This window comes from Oncorhynchus masou, chromosome 15 (genome assembly GCF_036934945.1).
Source record: "Oncorhynchus masou masou isolate Uvic2021 chromosome 15, UVic_Omas_1.1, whole genome shotgun sequence".
In the NCBI taxonomy this organism is placed as follows: domain Eukaryota; kingdom Metazoa; phylum Chordata; class Actinopteri; order Salmoniformes; family Salmonidae; genus Oncorhynchus; species Oncorhynchus masou.
Genome location: NC_088226.1, coordinates 30398717 through 30414540, shown reverse-complemented (window position 1 = coordinate 30414540; position 15824 = coordinate 30398717). Strand labels below are relative to the sequence as shown.

The window sequence follows — 15824 nt, the reverse complement described above, 5'->3', positions numbered from 1 at the left end:
TCCCAACAGGATGCTCTCAATTTTGCAATTGTAAAAGTTTTTGAGGGTCTTAGGAGCCAAGCCAAATTTCTTCATCCCTCTGAGGTTGAGGAGGCGCTGTTGCACCTTCTTCACCACACTGTCTGTGTGGAGTGGACCATTTCAGATTGTCAGTGATGTGAATGCGCTCTGGAATATTGTCGGGCTCCGCAGCCTTGCAGGTGTTGACCTGATTAAAGACCTTTTTCACGTTGGCCTCGGAGAGCAAGATCACCCAATCCTCTGGGTTGGTAACCGCCCTCACACCCCGCACGATGTTGTCAAAGCTTGCATAAAATGAATTGAGTTTGTCTGGTAGAGAGGCATTGTTGGGCAGATCACGGTTGGGTATGCTTGCTTGTGGGTAGAATAACAGTGGTCTAAGACTTTATCGCCTCTGGACTGGTGCACTTCACAAAGTAGATGGCATCATGAGGAACGCAAATTATGTGGATATATTGAAGCAACATCTCAAGACGTCAGTCAGGAAGTTAAAGCTTGCAAATGGGTCTTCCAAATGGCCAATGACCTCAAGCATACTTCCAAAGTTGTGAAGTAAAATGGCTTAATGGCTTAAGGACAACAAAGTCAAAGTATTGGAGTGGCCATCACAAAGCCCTGACCTCAATCCTATAGAACATTTGTGGGCTGAACTGAAAAAGCGTGTGCGAGCATGGAGGCCTACACACCTGACTCAGTTACTCAGCTCTGTGAGGAGGGATGGCCCAACATTCACCCAACTTATTGTGGGAAGCTTGTGGAAGGTTACTTGAAACGTTTAACCCAAGTTAAACAATGCTACCAAATACTAATTGAGTGTATGTAAACATCTGACCCACTGGGAATGTGATGAAAGAAATAAAAGCTGAAATAAATCATTCTCTCTACTATTATTCTGACATTTCACATTATTAAAATAAAGTGGTGATCCTAACTGACCTAAGACAGGTAATTTTTACTAGGATTAAATGCCAGGAATTGTGAAAAACTGAGTAAATGTATTTGGCTAAGGTGTATGTAAACTTCTGACTTCAACTGTATTTACTCAGGGGTGTGATAAATTAGATATTTCTGTATTTCATTTTCAATAAATTAGCAAAAATGTTTCAAAACATGTTTCACATTGTCGCTATGGGGTTGTGTGTGTAGATGGGTGAAAAAAAATATTTGGAACAACAAAATGTAACATCAATCAAGGGGTATGAATACTTTCTGAAGGCACTGTATCTCCTCCTCATCTTTCGACTACTCCTCCTCCAGCCATCCCTTTCTCTGTCAGTCTCCAGCTATCTACCCCTTCTTTCCCTCACTCTCCCACTCTTGTTCTCTCTCTCTCTCTCTGTCTCTGCTAACTCTCTCCCTCTCTATGCCCCCTCTCTCCCTGTCTCTATCTCTGCCCTCTCCCTCTCTCCCCTATCTCTCTGTATCTCTCTGCCCTCTCTCTCTTGCTCTGTCTGCTGCTGGAATTGGCAGATAAAGTTATGAAAGATGAATGGTGTTGAAGCTAGTGGGAGACCAGCTGTGTGACTCCTAGGGAGATACGTCTGGGGGGCAGGGAGGTGAGCCAGACAAGCTCTGGTCACCTTGGGCGGCTTTCTCCTGCCACAGCAGAGAGACATACAGTGCTGCCATAAGTAGGAACAGATTGCAGGCCACAGCAGGGACCACAGCAGTCCATTTCTCTGTCTCTCAGCCTCAAACACATCCATTGGACCTTACAGACAGAGGCAGACACTAAATATGATTTATATATTGTCTACACACACACACACGCACGCACGCACGCACGCACACACACACACACACACACACACACACACACACACACACACACACACACACACACACACACACACACACACACACACACACACACACAGGCAGGCAGACACACACACACTGCTGTGTGCTGCCAATTGTCTTGTCACTCTGCTTAGCTCCCTCTCCAAGCTCGCTGTTGCCGTGAGCAATGAAATGAGAAAGAGAGGCAGAATGTTTGCCCAAGTGAGAAAGAAAACAGAGAAAGAGTGGCAGAGAGAGAGGGAGAGAGAGCATTAAGATCATAATGGTAGAGGTCATGTAAAAAAAGCTTGTTCAGTAAAATTGTACAAATTTCTCCTTGTAATAATGCCTGGTTTTGCCCTATGAGTCCTAACATCTCTAATACAAACAATAGGCCAGTGATCACTAATATCCAGGGAGAAAACACCACGAGCCACACATTTCTCTGGAGTATTTGTAAACATAAGGTAAATTCTTGTTGATTTAGTATAATCCCTCAGATTTGGATGTGTGGGTTTAGTAATCAACTGAGTTAGGTTTAGGTTATTACAAAAATCCTTTAAACAGTCTGTCTTGGGTTCCCCAGGACAGGTTAAAGTCACCTACGACCACCACCCGCCTATCCTAACCCATCCCAGAAGTAGAAAAGGAAGCTATTAAATCAGTTAACAAACATTTCTTAGTGGAGGAATGGCAGTAGACTTCCAGAACAGTTACTTTAGAATTATAACCTAGTTGATGACTTAAAGCTATAAATTCAAATAGTTTAGGACTGGACAAAGCCCTTAAAAGAGACACAGAAAGGTTACTTTTTGTATAGTGTTTTTGTATAGTGTTGTTGAAATCAGCCCTGAAAACCACCAATAGTAAACTCAGAATCCACAATTTTCTAAGATAACCATGTTTCTGATCAAAATTTAAATATCTGGATCTGCCTGAGAAGCCCAGATCTTGATGTAGCCCATTTTTGTCCAAAGGCTGTGAACATTTAGGTGCATGAATTTCAAACCTTGTCAGGCTTCAAAATGACCTGGTGTCAATAAAAGCCGGATCATTACCTATCAACCTATTATTGATACCAAAGGCTGCTTAGCAAGGGAAATTAAATTGTCAAAATGTACCCCAATCTGCCCTACATATTGTTTATCTATCACTGTTTTCTGGGGGCGTTGAGATTTAATAATAGTAGGGGTTACCTGAGACAGCAGCGGCTTCACGTTACAATACAAATGAGTACAAATGCTAATGGGGGTACCCTCCGTTCTAGCCATAGCAGGGCTAGTAAAAGAGCATAAGAGTCCATTTCTCAGAGCTAACCTGGTAGTGATTAGATAGTGTCCACACGCCAAAGTGATTTGGGTGAATTCCATCATCCCTGAAAAGTGTTTTCTGTTTGCAAATGGTATCAAAATTGTCGATACAAGTAATGCCTGCAGATCGACAGACTTTCAGCCAGTCATGGAGCGCTAGCAGTCTACTGAATAAGCCACTTCTATGACCCAGTGGAGGAAGAGGGCCAGAGATGAACGGACACTTCTTTAAGTCTTTCATCTTGTGAACAAGGTCTATCAAATATTTTTAAGCTGCTCCGATCTGGCCAACTTAATGTCATCCAACCCCACATTAACTATGACGCGCAGCTTCGTGAAGCAACCTGGTGATATCCAGATCTTAGCCCCAGGTACAGTCTTTGCCCCAGGTACAGATGTGTGACTCACCATCAAACTCAACACAATCGCCGGAATGATCCGGCCTCTGTCGTGGCTCCAATCAGATTGCTAGGCCAGAGCCACAGATCTCACCTGAGAATAGGGCTGAGACACAGGCTGCGTGCAGGCCGCAACAGCCAACAGCTCTGATCCAGAGAGCACGGCCTAGGGGAGGGGAGGGGAGGGGAGGGGAGGGAGGGGAGGGGAGGGGGGGGGGCGCGGTGGTCCAGGCCTTGCCCAGGCAGTTGCTTGACTAGGACAGGGAGAGGTAGCTGGATGGGTATCCACAGCCATGGAGGGAACATCTAAGTCCCCGGCAGAAGAAAGCGGGGATGGGCTCAAAGAGATTTGAGAGTCTTAAATCCGGACAGAGGGGAAGAAGGCAGGCGCGCCTCGAACGATTCTTCTCCTTCTTTCTGGTTCCAATACGCATCCATTCACGCTCACCTGGAGTCGAACAATGCACAGCCATTTTCTGGTTCAAGCTAGTATAGGGGTGCAATGGTGGAAATGTATGATCGTCGAGGAAGGTCCCATTATGATTCTCTTGGATGTTTTGATAGGAAACATTTCAAGATGGCAATAGTCTCCAAGAATCTTTATTCCATTCAAGGTGCTCGGTCAAATGTTTTACTTCTTCATGAAGAATAATAATCATTTCTTTAGCTGCATTAAGTTCAATACATTTTTCACAAATAAAGTTTCCATTGGACCTTTCCCCGTGATAACTACGAGCATGTCTCAGATTAAATTTGTTTTCACTGCTGAATGCCGACAGTGCAAGGAAACAAACATTTCCTGTTTCTGCCATCGTGAATCAATGAATGGGATGACGCTATAGCACAAAATCATTTTGTTGAAATATTTCAGTTTTGTTGAAATATATGACTTCTATCTCATTACTTCAGTGATGTGAGAAACGTTGTTGTTTGACGAGCAGGTGTCCACATACAAAGGTATGCTTGGCTTCAGCAAGGGAGTTTTTTAGGATCAAATTTAACTGAATAGGCACAGGCAAAATCCTAGAGGAAATCCTGGTTCAGTCTGCTTTCCAATAGACAATGGGAGACAAATTCACCTTTCAGCAGGACAATAGCCTAAAACACAAGGCCAAATATACACTGGAGTTGCGTACTAAGACGACATTGAGTGTTCGTAATGTCAAATGGACTCTGGATAGTGAAGTAATGATGGTGAATATAAAGACGCAGCATAGCAGTGTCCTCTGCTGTCTATGTATATGCTGCCTTTCTGAGGAAATAATGGACCAGGGGTACTCATTTGAGAAGGTCCAGTCATACAACTTTCCTAGGTGGCAATAGACCGGATGTATATTGTCATGTATCGGTGTTGTTAGAAAATCCCAACCTCGCAACCCATGTGACCCCATACTGAAATTGTTCACACACCTCTTGTTGGTAGTTGTAAAGATCATTTCCTGCAATTGTACACATTATACCATGGAGCGAAAGGAAAATTTTGCCCGTTTTAAAAACAAATTTCCTGAAATTCTACACATTTTCCATGTCTTGTGTGTGTTCATATGATACCAGGAGTCGAATGCCGACTGAGTTCCCCCCCAAAAAAGTGGGACCCGCAGTCCGTATTGACCACGTTCTGGGTCCGGATATTGGTCCGCCTTTTGAGAATGGCTGTAACAGACCAGACATACGTGTAATGTTCGCAATCACCACTAGAGGGAATGCTACATCCAAAAATAGGACTGGAGTAACTAAACTTCACCTTTTGGGTCTGGGCTTCGACTTTGTGTGTGTATCAGTTTGTAACAGGGTGTACCGTATGTAACATAGGTATGTGTGTTCTGATTTAATGGGTTGTACTTGTACTACACTGTGGCTGTATGGTACCAACCTCTAACAATGCGTGTGTCTAGTGGTTAGAGCTTTGGGCCAGTAACTGAAAGGTTGCTGGATCGAATCCCAGAGCTGAAAATGTAAAAATCTGTCATTCTGCCCCTGAGCAAGGCAGTTAACCCACTGTTCCCCGGGTGCTGTGGATGTTGATTATGGCAGCCCCCTGCACCACGCTGCTTCAGAGGGGTTGGGTTAAAATGCAGAAGACACATTTCAGTTGAAGGCATTCAGTTGTACAACTGACTAGGTATCCCCCTCTCCCTTATATTTGTGTGTGTGTTTCAGGGAGCGCAGGAAGGTGATGCTATACCGTGGCTCTACAGGCCTGGGTTTTAACATAGTAGGAGGAGAGGATGGAGAGGGAATCTTTATTTCCTTTATCCTGGCTGGTGGACCTGCTGACCTCTGTGGAGAGCTCCGGAAAGGAGACCGCATCATCTCAGTAAGAACACACACACACACGGAAACGTGATAGTCTCTTATTGATTTCTTGCGATTTATGAGTATTATTGATGAGGTTAAATTGACTGTAGATCTCCATTGACATGTCTTGGTCATTTGCTGTTCATTGATCAAACTGTGTGTGTGCAGGTAAACGGGGTTGAGCTCCACAGTGCAACCCATGAGCAGGCAGCTGCTGCTCTGAAGAACGCTGGACAGACGGTCAACATCGTAGCCCAGTACAGGCCAGAGGGTGAGAAATACTAATACTCTTACAGTACATTTTTTTGCCTGAGATCAAACTAAGACAGAAATTGACAAGAGGAGATATTTACAGATTGATTAAGAGGGAGACCGAATGACAAAATAGAAGCGAGTGAGAGCCCACTCATGGAGCCTGATGTGAGTGTGATCTGTGATGTGAGTTTGCTGTCCCCCATGGTAACTGTCAGAGTTAAAAAGGTCACAGCTCTGGTAAACAGGTTACACACACTGATTGGGTTATCTACTCTGATGTCATGGCAACAGGACCCTCATGGCAACAGGACCCTGTTGGGGAAAGAGGTGAGAGTGGGCCTCCCTGGCAGGAGTGAAAGCCATAACACACACACTCACCTCACTCAGTGTCATGAGGCTGTGTAATTCCAGGGTTTTTCTTTATTTTTACTATTTTCTACATTGTAGAATAATAGTGAAGACGTCAAAACTATGAAATAACACATGGAATCATGTAGTAGCCAAAATAGTATTAACTATTTAAAATATATTTTATATTTGAGATTGTTTGAAGTAGCCACCCTTTGCCTTAATGACAGCGTTGCACACTCTTGGCATCCTCTCAACCAGCTTCATGGGGTAGTCACCTGGAATGCATTTCAATTAACAGGTGTGCCTTGTTAAAAGTTCATTTGTGGAATTTCTTTCCTTCTTAATGAGTTTGAGCAAATCAGTTGTGTTGTGACAAGGTAGGGGAGGTATACAGAAGATTGCCTTATTTGGTAAAAGACAAAGTCCAACAACAGCTCAAATAAGCAAAGAGAAATGACAGTCCATCATTACTTTAAGACATGAAGATCAGTATCAATATGGAAAATGTCAAGAACTTTGAACATTTCTTCAAGTGCAGTCGCAAAAACCATCAAGTGCTATAATGAAACTGGCTCTCATGAGGACCGCAACGAGAAAGGAAGACCCAGAGTTACTTCTGCTGCAGAGGATAAGTTTATTAGAGTTAATTAGAGCCTCAGAAATTGCAGCCCATATAAATGCTTCAGAGTTCACGTAACAGACACATCTCAACATCAATTGTTCAGAGGAGACTGCGTGAATCAGACATTCATGGTCAAATTGCCGCAAAGAAACCATTACTAAAGGACACCAATAAGAAGAGACTTGCTTGGGCCAAGAAACACGAGCAATGGACATTAGTCCAAATGTGAGATTTTTGGTTCCAACCTCCGTGTCTTTGTGACATGCAAAGTAGGTGAACGGATGATCTCTGTATAGTTCCCTACGTGACGAATGGAGGAGGGGATGTGGGGGTGCTTTGCTGGTGACACTGTATGATTTATTTAGAATTCAAGGCACACTTAACCAGCATAGCTACCACAGCATTACGCCATCCCATCTGGTTTGCGCTTAGTGGAACTACCATTTGTTTTTCAACAGGACAATGATCCAACACACCTCCAGGCTGTGTAAGGGCTATTTGACCAAGAAGGAGAGTGATGGAGTGCTGCATCAGATGACCTGGCCTCAATCTTATTGAGCTGGTTTGGGATGAGTTGGACCACAGAGTGAAGGGATTTAAAAAAAAAAATTATCAGCCAACAAGTGCTTAGCATCTGTTGGAAAAACATTCCAGGTGAAGCTGCTTGATATTTTCTTTTTAAACTAGGCATGTCAGGTAAGAACACATTATTTACAATGATAGCCTAGGAACAGTGGGTTAACTCATGGGCAGAATGACAGATTTGTATTTGTCAGCTCGGGGATTCCATCTAGCAACCTTTCAGTTGCTAGCCCAACGCTGTAACCACTCGGCTACCTGCCACCCCATTGATACAATGCCAAGAGTGTGCAAAGGTTTGCTAATTTGGACAAACTAAAATATATTTTGATTTGTTTAACACTTTTTTGCTTGCTACATGATTTCATGTGTGTTTTTTCAGGGGGGGGGGGGGGGGTTTCTCCAAAAAACCCTTGAATGAGTAGGTGTGTTCAAGCTTTTGACTAATACTGTACCTGAAAGTAAAGGCGTTCATCTCAGTCCAACTACAGGACTATCACATTTCAGGAGAAGACCCAGATGCAGATTGTGTCGAAGTCACAAAAGCGTTGGAGTAGCAAAACAAAACGTCAGGCTGTCTCGGGGTCAGGGCAGGCAGAGATCAATAATCCAGAGTGGTGTGACAAGGTACAGAACGGCAGGCAGGCTCAGGGCCGGCAGAATGGCCAAAACCAGGAAACCAGAAACTAGAAAGCGACAGGCGCAAGGGGAAAATCCACTGGTAGGCTTGACAAACAAAACAAACTGGCAACAGACGAACAGAGAACACAGGTATAAATACACTGGGGAAGATGGGCGACACCTGGAGGGGGGTGGAGATGAGCACAAAGACAGTTGAAACAGATCAGTGTGCGACAAGGACAACACTCTCCCTAACAAGGGCTTCTGTGCTGCCTGCCACTGACATGAAAGTTCTTTCTCACTTCACTACGATTGGGTTACAGATTGGACACTGCAAGGCATGCTGATATTCCATTTGTCTACGGTACCTCAGCTCAGGTCATGTCTCTCACCTCTGTGGGTGTTCTGTTTGCTCTACATATCATTACCCTTTACTGTTTTTGGTCTGTCCACACTTGTTTCGGGCCCTCCAAAGGTAGAGGAGTTTTAAAGGGGTTCAGTGATTGTCAGATCTGGCCCTGACCAGAGGTTCAACCTTGATCAGGCCTCATTAAATCACCATTACCACTATTACCCTATTTACCACTATTCTCTCTCTCTCTCTCTCTCTCTCTGTGAGTATGGCCCTTATCCTCATCGTGCACTGTTGAGGGGCTGTAGAGTATCCTGCTGGCTGTGTGGCTGGCTGTAGCCCCCCTTGCTGTAGGTTAAGGGTACTGAGGTGTAGTTAGTTAGTTATTTGCACATAGAGGAGTTAGTAAGTAGATAAGAGGCTTTCAACTAAATACTTCAACAGTAAAGAGTGTAGGGAGCTTGGCACTATAATGTGTCAAAGATTCTGGGACTGAATGGGGAGTTGTAAGTACAGCTTGATCCCAATCCCGTTTCAGTTTCTAACGCCCATTTCTCGGCAGCTGAAAACCACGAAGGAAGAAAAGCCACACGGTGAGTGAGAAAACCAACCAGACAACAGAGCAGAGCAGGGAGTGTGTTAGCAGTGATGTGATCTATGATGAATGGTGGAGATTGTTTGTTTGATCATGGCAAACGAGACACAAATGTATGCATTTTGTGCATGGTGAGCTGCCATTTTGGAACTATACAGGAGTGAGGGGTTGGGGGATTGTGTGTGTGTGTGTGTGTGTGTGTGTGTGTGTGTGTGTGTGTGTGTGTGTGTGTGTGTGTGTATTTTTGACAACTTTTACTTTTACCTCCCTACATTCTTAACGAAAATATTGTACTTTTAACTTCAAACATTTTCCCCGAATGCTTAGCAGGACAAGCACATATCAAGAGAACACATGGTCATCCCTACTGCCTCTGGCCTGGTGGACTCACTAAACACAAATGCATCTTAAATAATGAGTGTGGGAGTGTGCCCCTGGCTGTTCATACATTTAAAAAAACAAGAACATGGTACTGTCTGCTTTGCTTAATATAAGGAATTTTCAATTACATTTACTTTTGATACTTAAGTATATTTAATACCAAATACTGTACTTTTAGACTTTTATTCAAGTAGTATTTTACTGGCTTCTTTCTATTAATGTAACGACGTTCTTCTTTTGTCGCAAGAAAGTCGGACCGAAATGCAGCGTGTTGGTTACTCATGTTTATTAGTGAAACAAACAACGGAACTATACATGAAATAACTAATAAATACAAAACAACAAAACTGAACGTGAAACCTATTACAGCCTATCCGGTGAACACTACACAGACAGGAACAATCACCCACGAAATACAAAGCGAAACCCAGGCTACCTAAATACGGTTCCCAATCAGAGACAACGAGAATCACCTGACTCTGATTGAGAACCGCCTCAGGCAGCCAAACCTATGTAACACACACCCCTAATCAGCTACAATCCCAATAACCAAAAAAACCCACCAAGAAAACAACAAACAATAAACCCATGTCACACCCTGGCCTGATCAACTAATTAACTAAAACACAAAATACTAAGACCAAGGCGTGACAATTAAGGTATCTATACCGTTAATTAAGTATGACTTTTGGGTACGTTTTCCACATCTGAGATCAGGACATGTGTGGGTTTATTTATTTTATATATTGTTTTATTTGGACCCCCAATAGATCTAGCAGAGGCAGCAGCTACTCTTCTTGGGTCCACAAAAAAACACAAAACATGACAATCAATTAAACATTGATACACTGATAGACAAGGACAGTCACACAAAATTTTTAAAAACACAACGACATACAAACAATCCCAAGAAATTATACAAACAGAAAAAAACAAAAATATTGTGTTTTAGAGTTGTCTGTGTGTTCATGTGTTTGTCCCCTCACAGTACCTGCCATTCCATGAGTTGTTAGGTCAGTTTTTGAAAGGTAATTTTGCTGTTTGCTTGAGTACTTGGAGATGGACAGAAGTTCATGCGGTTATGGCTCTGTGTAAAACTGTGTTGCTGTGAATTTGTTTTAGACTTGGGGACTGTGAAGAGGCCACTGGTGGTATGTCTTGTGGGGAATGGATGGGTGTCTGAGCTGAATGTTATTTTATTATGCAGACAATATGGATTTTTCATCGCAGTAATATTTCTCATAAAAACTAGAAGGGAAGCAGTTAATCTCTCATCAACCCTCAACCAGGAAAGACCAGCTTGCTTGTTAGTTCTGTATGTGCAGTTAAGGGCAAGGCGTGCTGCTCTTTTGTAAGGCATCTGCAGCTTTACTAGGTTTTTCTTTGCTGCACTTGACCATATTACCCAAGATGGGACAAGACCAGAGCCTGAACAACTAGTACAGTTGATTTTTGTATCAAAAACAAAGAACATATTTTTTTATAACAGATGCAACATCTTCACAACAACTTTGTCAATACTTACCCATGATAGTTTACCATCCAATGTTATACCTGGGAGTTTAGCTTCCTGAACTTGCTAAGTGGTCACACCCTTTATGCACAACTCCAGTTGAGGTTTAGGTCTTGAAGAATATTTTGAACCAAATACAATGCTTTTAGTTTTAAATGTATTTAAGACCCTTTTGTTATTAATCACCCATTCTGATTCTGATTGTAACTCCTTATTTAGAATTTCAGTGAGCTCACCGCACTGTACATATATGATCCTTCTGTTCACCTGATTTAGAATTCCTCACAATCAAATGTAGACCGCATTATCTACCAAGAGAATTCTCTTCGATTATAATCACAGCCGTATATATTCCCCCCCAAGCAGACACATCGATGGCTCTGAACGAACTTTATTTGACTCTTTGCAAACTGTAATCCATACATCCTGAGGCTGCATTCATTGTTGCTGGGGATTTTAACAAGGCTAATCTGAAAACAAGACTCCCTAAAATGTATCAGCATATCGATTGCGCCACCAGGGCTGGCAAAACCTTGGATCTTATTCTAACTTCCGCGATGCATATAAGGCCCTGCCCCGCCCCCCTTTCGGAAAATCAAATGTTATTTGTCACATACACATGGTTAGCATATGTTAATGCGAGTGTAGCGAAATGCTTGTGCTTCCAGTTCCGACAATGCAGTAATAAACAACAAGTAATCTAACTAACAATTCCAAAACTAATTTCTTATACACAGTGTAAGGGGATAAAGAATATGTACATAAAGATATGAATGAGTGATGGTGCAGAGCAGCATAGGCAAGATACAGTAGATGGTATCGAGTACAGTATATACATATGAGATGAGTATGTAAGCAAAGTGGCATAGTTAAAGTGGCTAGTGATACATGTATTACATAAGGATGCAGTAGATGATAGAGTACAGTATATACGTATACATATGAGATGAATAATGTAGGGTATGTAAACATTATATTAGGTAGCATTGTTTAAAGTGGCTAGTGATGTATTTTACATCCATTCCCATCAATTCCCATTATTGAAGTGGCTGGAGTTGAGTCAGTGTGTTGGCAGCAGCCACTCAATGTTAGTGGTTGCTGTTTAACAGTCTGATGGCCTTGAGATAGAAGCTGTTTTTCAGTCTCTCGGTCCCAGCTTTGATGCACCTGTACTGACCTCGCCTTCTGGATGATAGCGGGGTGAACAGGCAGTGGCTCGGGTGGGTGTTGTCCTTGATGATCTTTGTGGCCTTCCTGTAACATCGGGTGGTGTAGGTCCTGGAGGTCAGGTAGTTTGCCCCCGGTGATACGTTGTGCAGACCTCACTACCCTCTGGAGAGCCTTACGGTTGTGGGCGGAGCAGTTGCCGTACCAGGCGGTGATACAGCCCGCCAGGATGCTCTCGATTGTGCATCTGTAGAAGTTTGTCAGTGCTTTTGGTGACAAGCCAAATTTTTTCAGCCTCCTGAGGTTGAAGAGGCGCTGCTGCGCCTTCTTCACGATGCTGTCTGTGTGAGTGGACCAATTCAGTTTGTCTCTGATGTGTATGCCGAGGAACTTAAATTATTACCCTCTCCACTACTGTTCCATCGATGTGGATAGGGGGTTGTTCCCTCTGCTGTTTCCTGAAGTCCACAATCATCTCCTTAGTTTTGTTGACGTTGAGTGTGAGGTTATTGTCCTGACACCACACTCCGAGGGCCCTCACCTCCTCCCTGAAGGCCATCTCGTCGTTGTTGGTAATCAAGCCTACCACTGTTGTGTCGTCCGCAAACTTGATGATTGAGTTGGAGGCGTGCGTTGCCGCGCAGTCATGGGTGAACAGGGAGTATAGGAGAGGGCTCAGAACGCACCCTTGTGGGGCCCCAGTGTTGAGGATCAGCGGGGTGGAGATGTTGTTGCCTACCCTCACCACCTGGGGGCGGCCCGTCAGGAAGTCCAGTACCCAGTTGCACAGGGCGGGGTCGAGACCCAGGGTCTCGAGCTTGATGACGAGCTTGGAGGGTACTATAGTGTTAAATGCCGAGCTGTAGTCGATGAACAGCATTCTCACATAGGTATTCCTCTTGTCCAGATGGGTTAGGGCAGTGTGCAGTGTGGTTGAGATTGCGTCGTCTGTGGACCTATTTGGGCGGTAAGCAAATTGGAGTGGGTCTAGGGTGTCAGGTAGGGTGGAGGTGATATGGTCCTTGACTAGTCTCTCAAAGCACTTCATGATGACGGAAGTGAGTGCTACGGGGCGGTAGTCGTTTAGCTCAGTTACCTTAGGTTTCTTGGGAACAGGAACAATGGTGGCCCTCTTGAAGCAAGTGGGAACAACAGACTGGTATAGGGATTGACTGAATATGTCCGTAAACACACCAGCCAGCTGGTCTGCGCATGCTCTGAGGGCGCGGCTGGGGATGCCATCTGGGCCTGCAGCCTTGCGAGGGTTAACACGTTTAAATGTTTTACTCACCTCAGCTGCAGTGAAGGAGAGACTGCATGTTTCCGTTGCAGGCCGGGCAAAAAAGTTATTTAGTCTGCCTGGGAGCAAGACATCCTGGTCTGTGACTGAGCTGGATTTATTCTTATAGTCCGTGATTGACTGTAGACCCTGCCACATACCTCTTGTGTCTGAGCAGTTGAATTGAGATTCTACTTTGTCTCTATACTGACGCTTAGCTTGTTTGATAGCCTTACGGAGGGAATAGCTGCACTGTTTGTATTCAGTCATATTACCAGTCACCTTGCCCTGATTAAAAGCAGTGGTTCGTGCTTTCAGTTTCACGCGAATGCTGCCATCAATCCACGGTTTCTGGTAGTTTATAAGAAATATAATATGGAATTGCACTCCACTCCTCTTTTCGTTTATTCTGCATGTCGTGTGGGACTGGAGATGCATCCCCAAGGCCTCATTTGGTTCAATTTTCACTCTGACACAAAATATCATAGACACAAACCGTAGCTGGTAGTACAGATCTCCCACACAGCACAAAGGCAGCTCATTAGGGTAGTGTTTCCCAACTCCAGTCCTCGAGAAGCCCCATCAGCACACATTTTAGTTGTAGCCCCGAAAAGCATACCTGATTCAACTTGTCTACTAATCATCAAGCTCTAGATGAGTTGAATCACCTGTGTGAGTCTGTGTGAGTCTTTTTTGCTCAATGTTATCAAGTGTGCCAATACTTTTTGACCTGACTATACGTATACCATAGTAGCACTATATAAGGGGACTAAGAGAGGGAGTGAACTGTGTTTTTTAACTGGGCCCCAGTCCCCAGGCCTCTGGGTGTTACTCACTGGTCTAACTGACATGGATGCTAATTGCACCGTCCTCAATGAATGCAAATTCAAGATTTAATTAATTAACGAGCTGCAGACTGTTTTCCTGGGCATTATATGCAATTAAATGACATGCCGTCGGTGCAGCAGTGCCATCACAGCCGATATAGAGCCATTTAACTGTAGTGAGTTATGTATGAACAGTTGTATGTGTATGATTTGTCTGCTGTTTGTCCTTATCATTAATGTGGCAATCAGCAGTTGAAATAATAACATCGCCTCTCCCTGCCCCTGTTCAGTAAAAAGCTGAGGGATGGAGCTGGCAAAATGTTGAAATTCATTGACAGAGCTATGGCTGCAAGGACTGACCACCCATGATATCAAAATTATAGTTTAAACTATGTTTTGAGGCTATATGGCATTTGTTTACATTTGCATTATTTACAAACATTTAAATAAAACAAGCTTATATGCGGGGTTCTGATGGGGTAAGAGTTCAACTAAGCTCAAGAGGCATATAAATTATATTCTTCAAGAATCAATGGGTGCATATCATTAATACAAATACAGAAAAAATGGATGCCTTAACTGCATATTGCCCCTTTAACTACAGTGCATTCGGAAAGTATTCAGACCCCTTCCCTTTTTCTACATTTTGTAACATTAGTCTTATTCCTAAATGGATTCAATGAATTTTACTCACAATACTCCATAACGACAAAGCGAAAACCGGTGTAGGGATATTTTAGCAAATGTATAAAATAAAAAAAATAGAACAGAAATACCTTATTTATCAAGAACCCAATGGTCACTCTGACAGAGCTCCAAAGTTCCTCTGTGGGGACAGGAGAACCTTCGTGAAGGAAAACCATCTCTGCAGCACTCCACCAATCAGGCCTTTACGGTAGAGTGGCCAGACGGAAGACACTCTTCAGTAAAAGGCACATGACAGCCCACTCCCAAAAGGCACCTAAAGGACTCTGACCATTAGAAACAAGATTCTCTGGTCTGATAAAACTATGATTGAACTCTTTGGCCTGAATGCCAAGCGCCACGTCTGGAGAAAACCTGGCACCATCCCTACGGTGAAGCATGGTTGTGGCAGCATCATGCTGTGGGGATGTTTGTCAGTGGCAGGGCCTGGGAGACTAGTCAGGATCGAGGGAAAGATGAACTGAGCAAAGTACAGAGAGAACCTTGATGAAAACCTGCTCCAGAGTGCTCAGACTGGGGCGAAGGTTCACCTTCCAACAGGACAACGACCCTAAGCACCCAGCCAAGACAACACAGGAGTAGCTTCGGGACAAGTCTCTGAATGTCCTTGAGTGGCCCAGCCAGAGCCCAGACTTGAACCCGATCTAACATCTCTGGAGAGTCCTGAAAATAACTGTGCAGTGACGCTCCCCTTGCAACCTGACAGAGCGAAAAGAGGATCTGCAGAAAAGAATGGGAGAAACTCCCCAAATACAGGTGTGCCAAACTTGT

General features: G+C 43.7%; 1 protein-coding gene across 3 annotated transcripts in view; it reads left to right on the top strand.

The window, feature by feature from the left end:
* The window catches only part of LOC135556138 (discs large homolog 1-like protein), a 219995-nt gene that overhangs the window by 139283 nt on the left and 64888 nt on the right, over nt 1-15824 (top strand). For all 3 annotated transcript variants that reach the window (XM_064989076.1, XM_064989077.1, XM_064989078.1), the window contains 2 exons: nt 5669-5825; nt 5975-6077. In XM_064989076.1, the coding sequence (XP_064845148.1) occupies nt 5669-5825; nt 5975-6077 (260 nt within the window). The remainder of the gene's footprint in view (nt 1-5668; nt 5826-5974; nt 6078-15824) is intronic.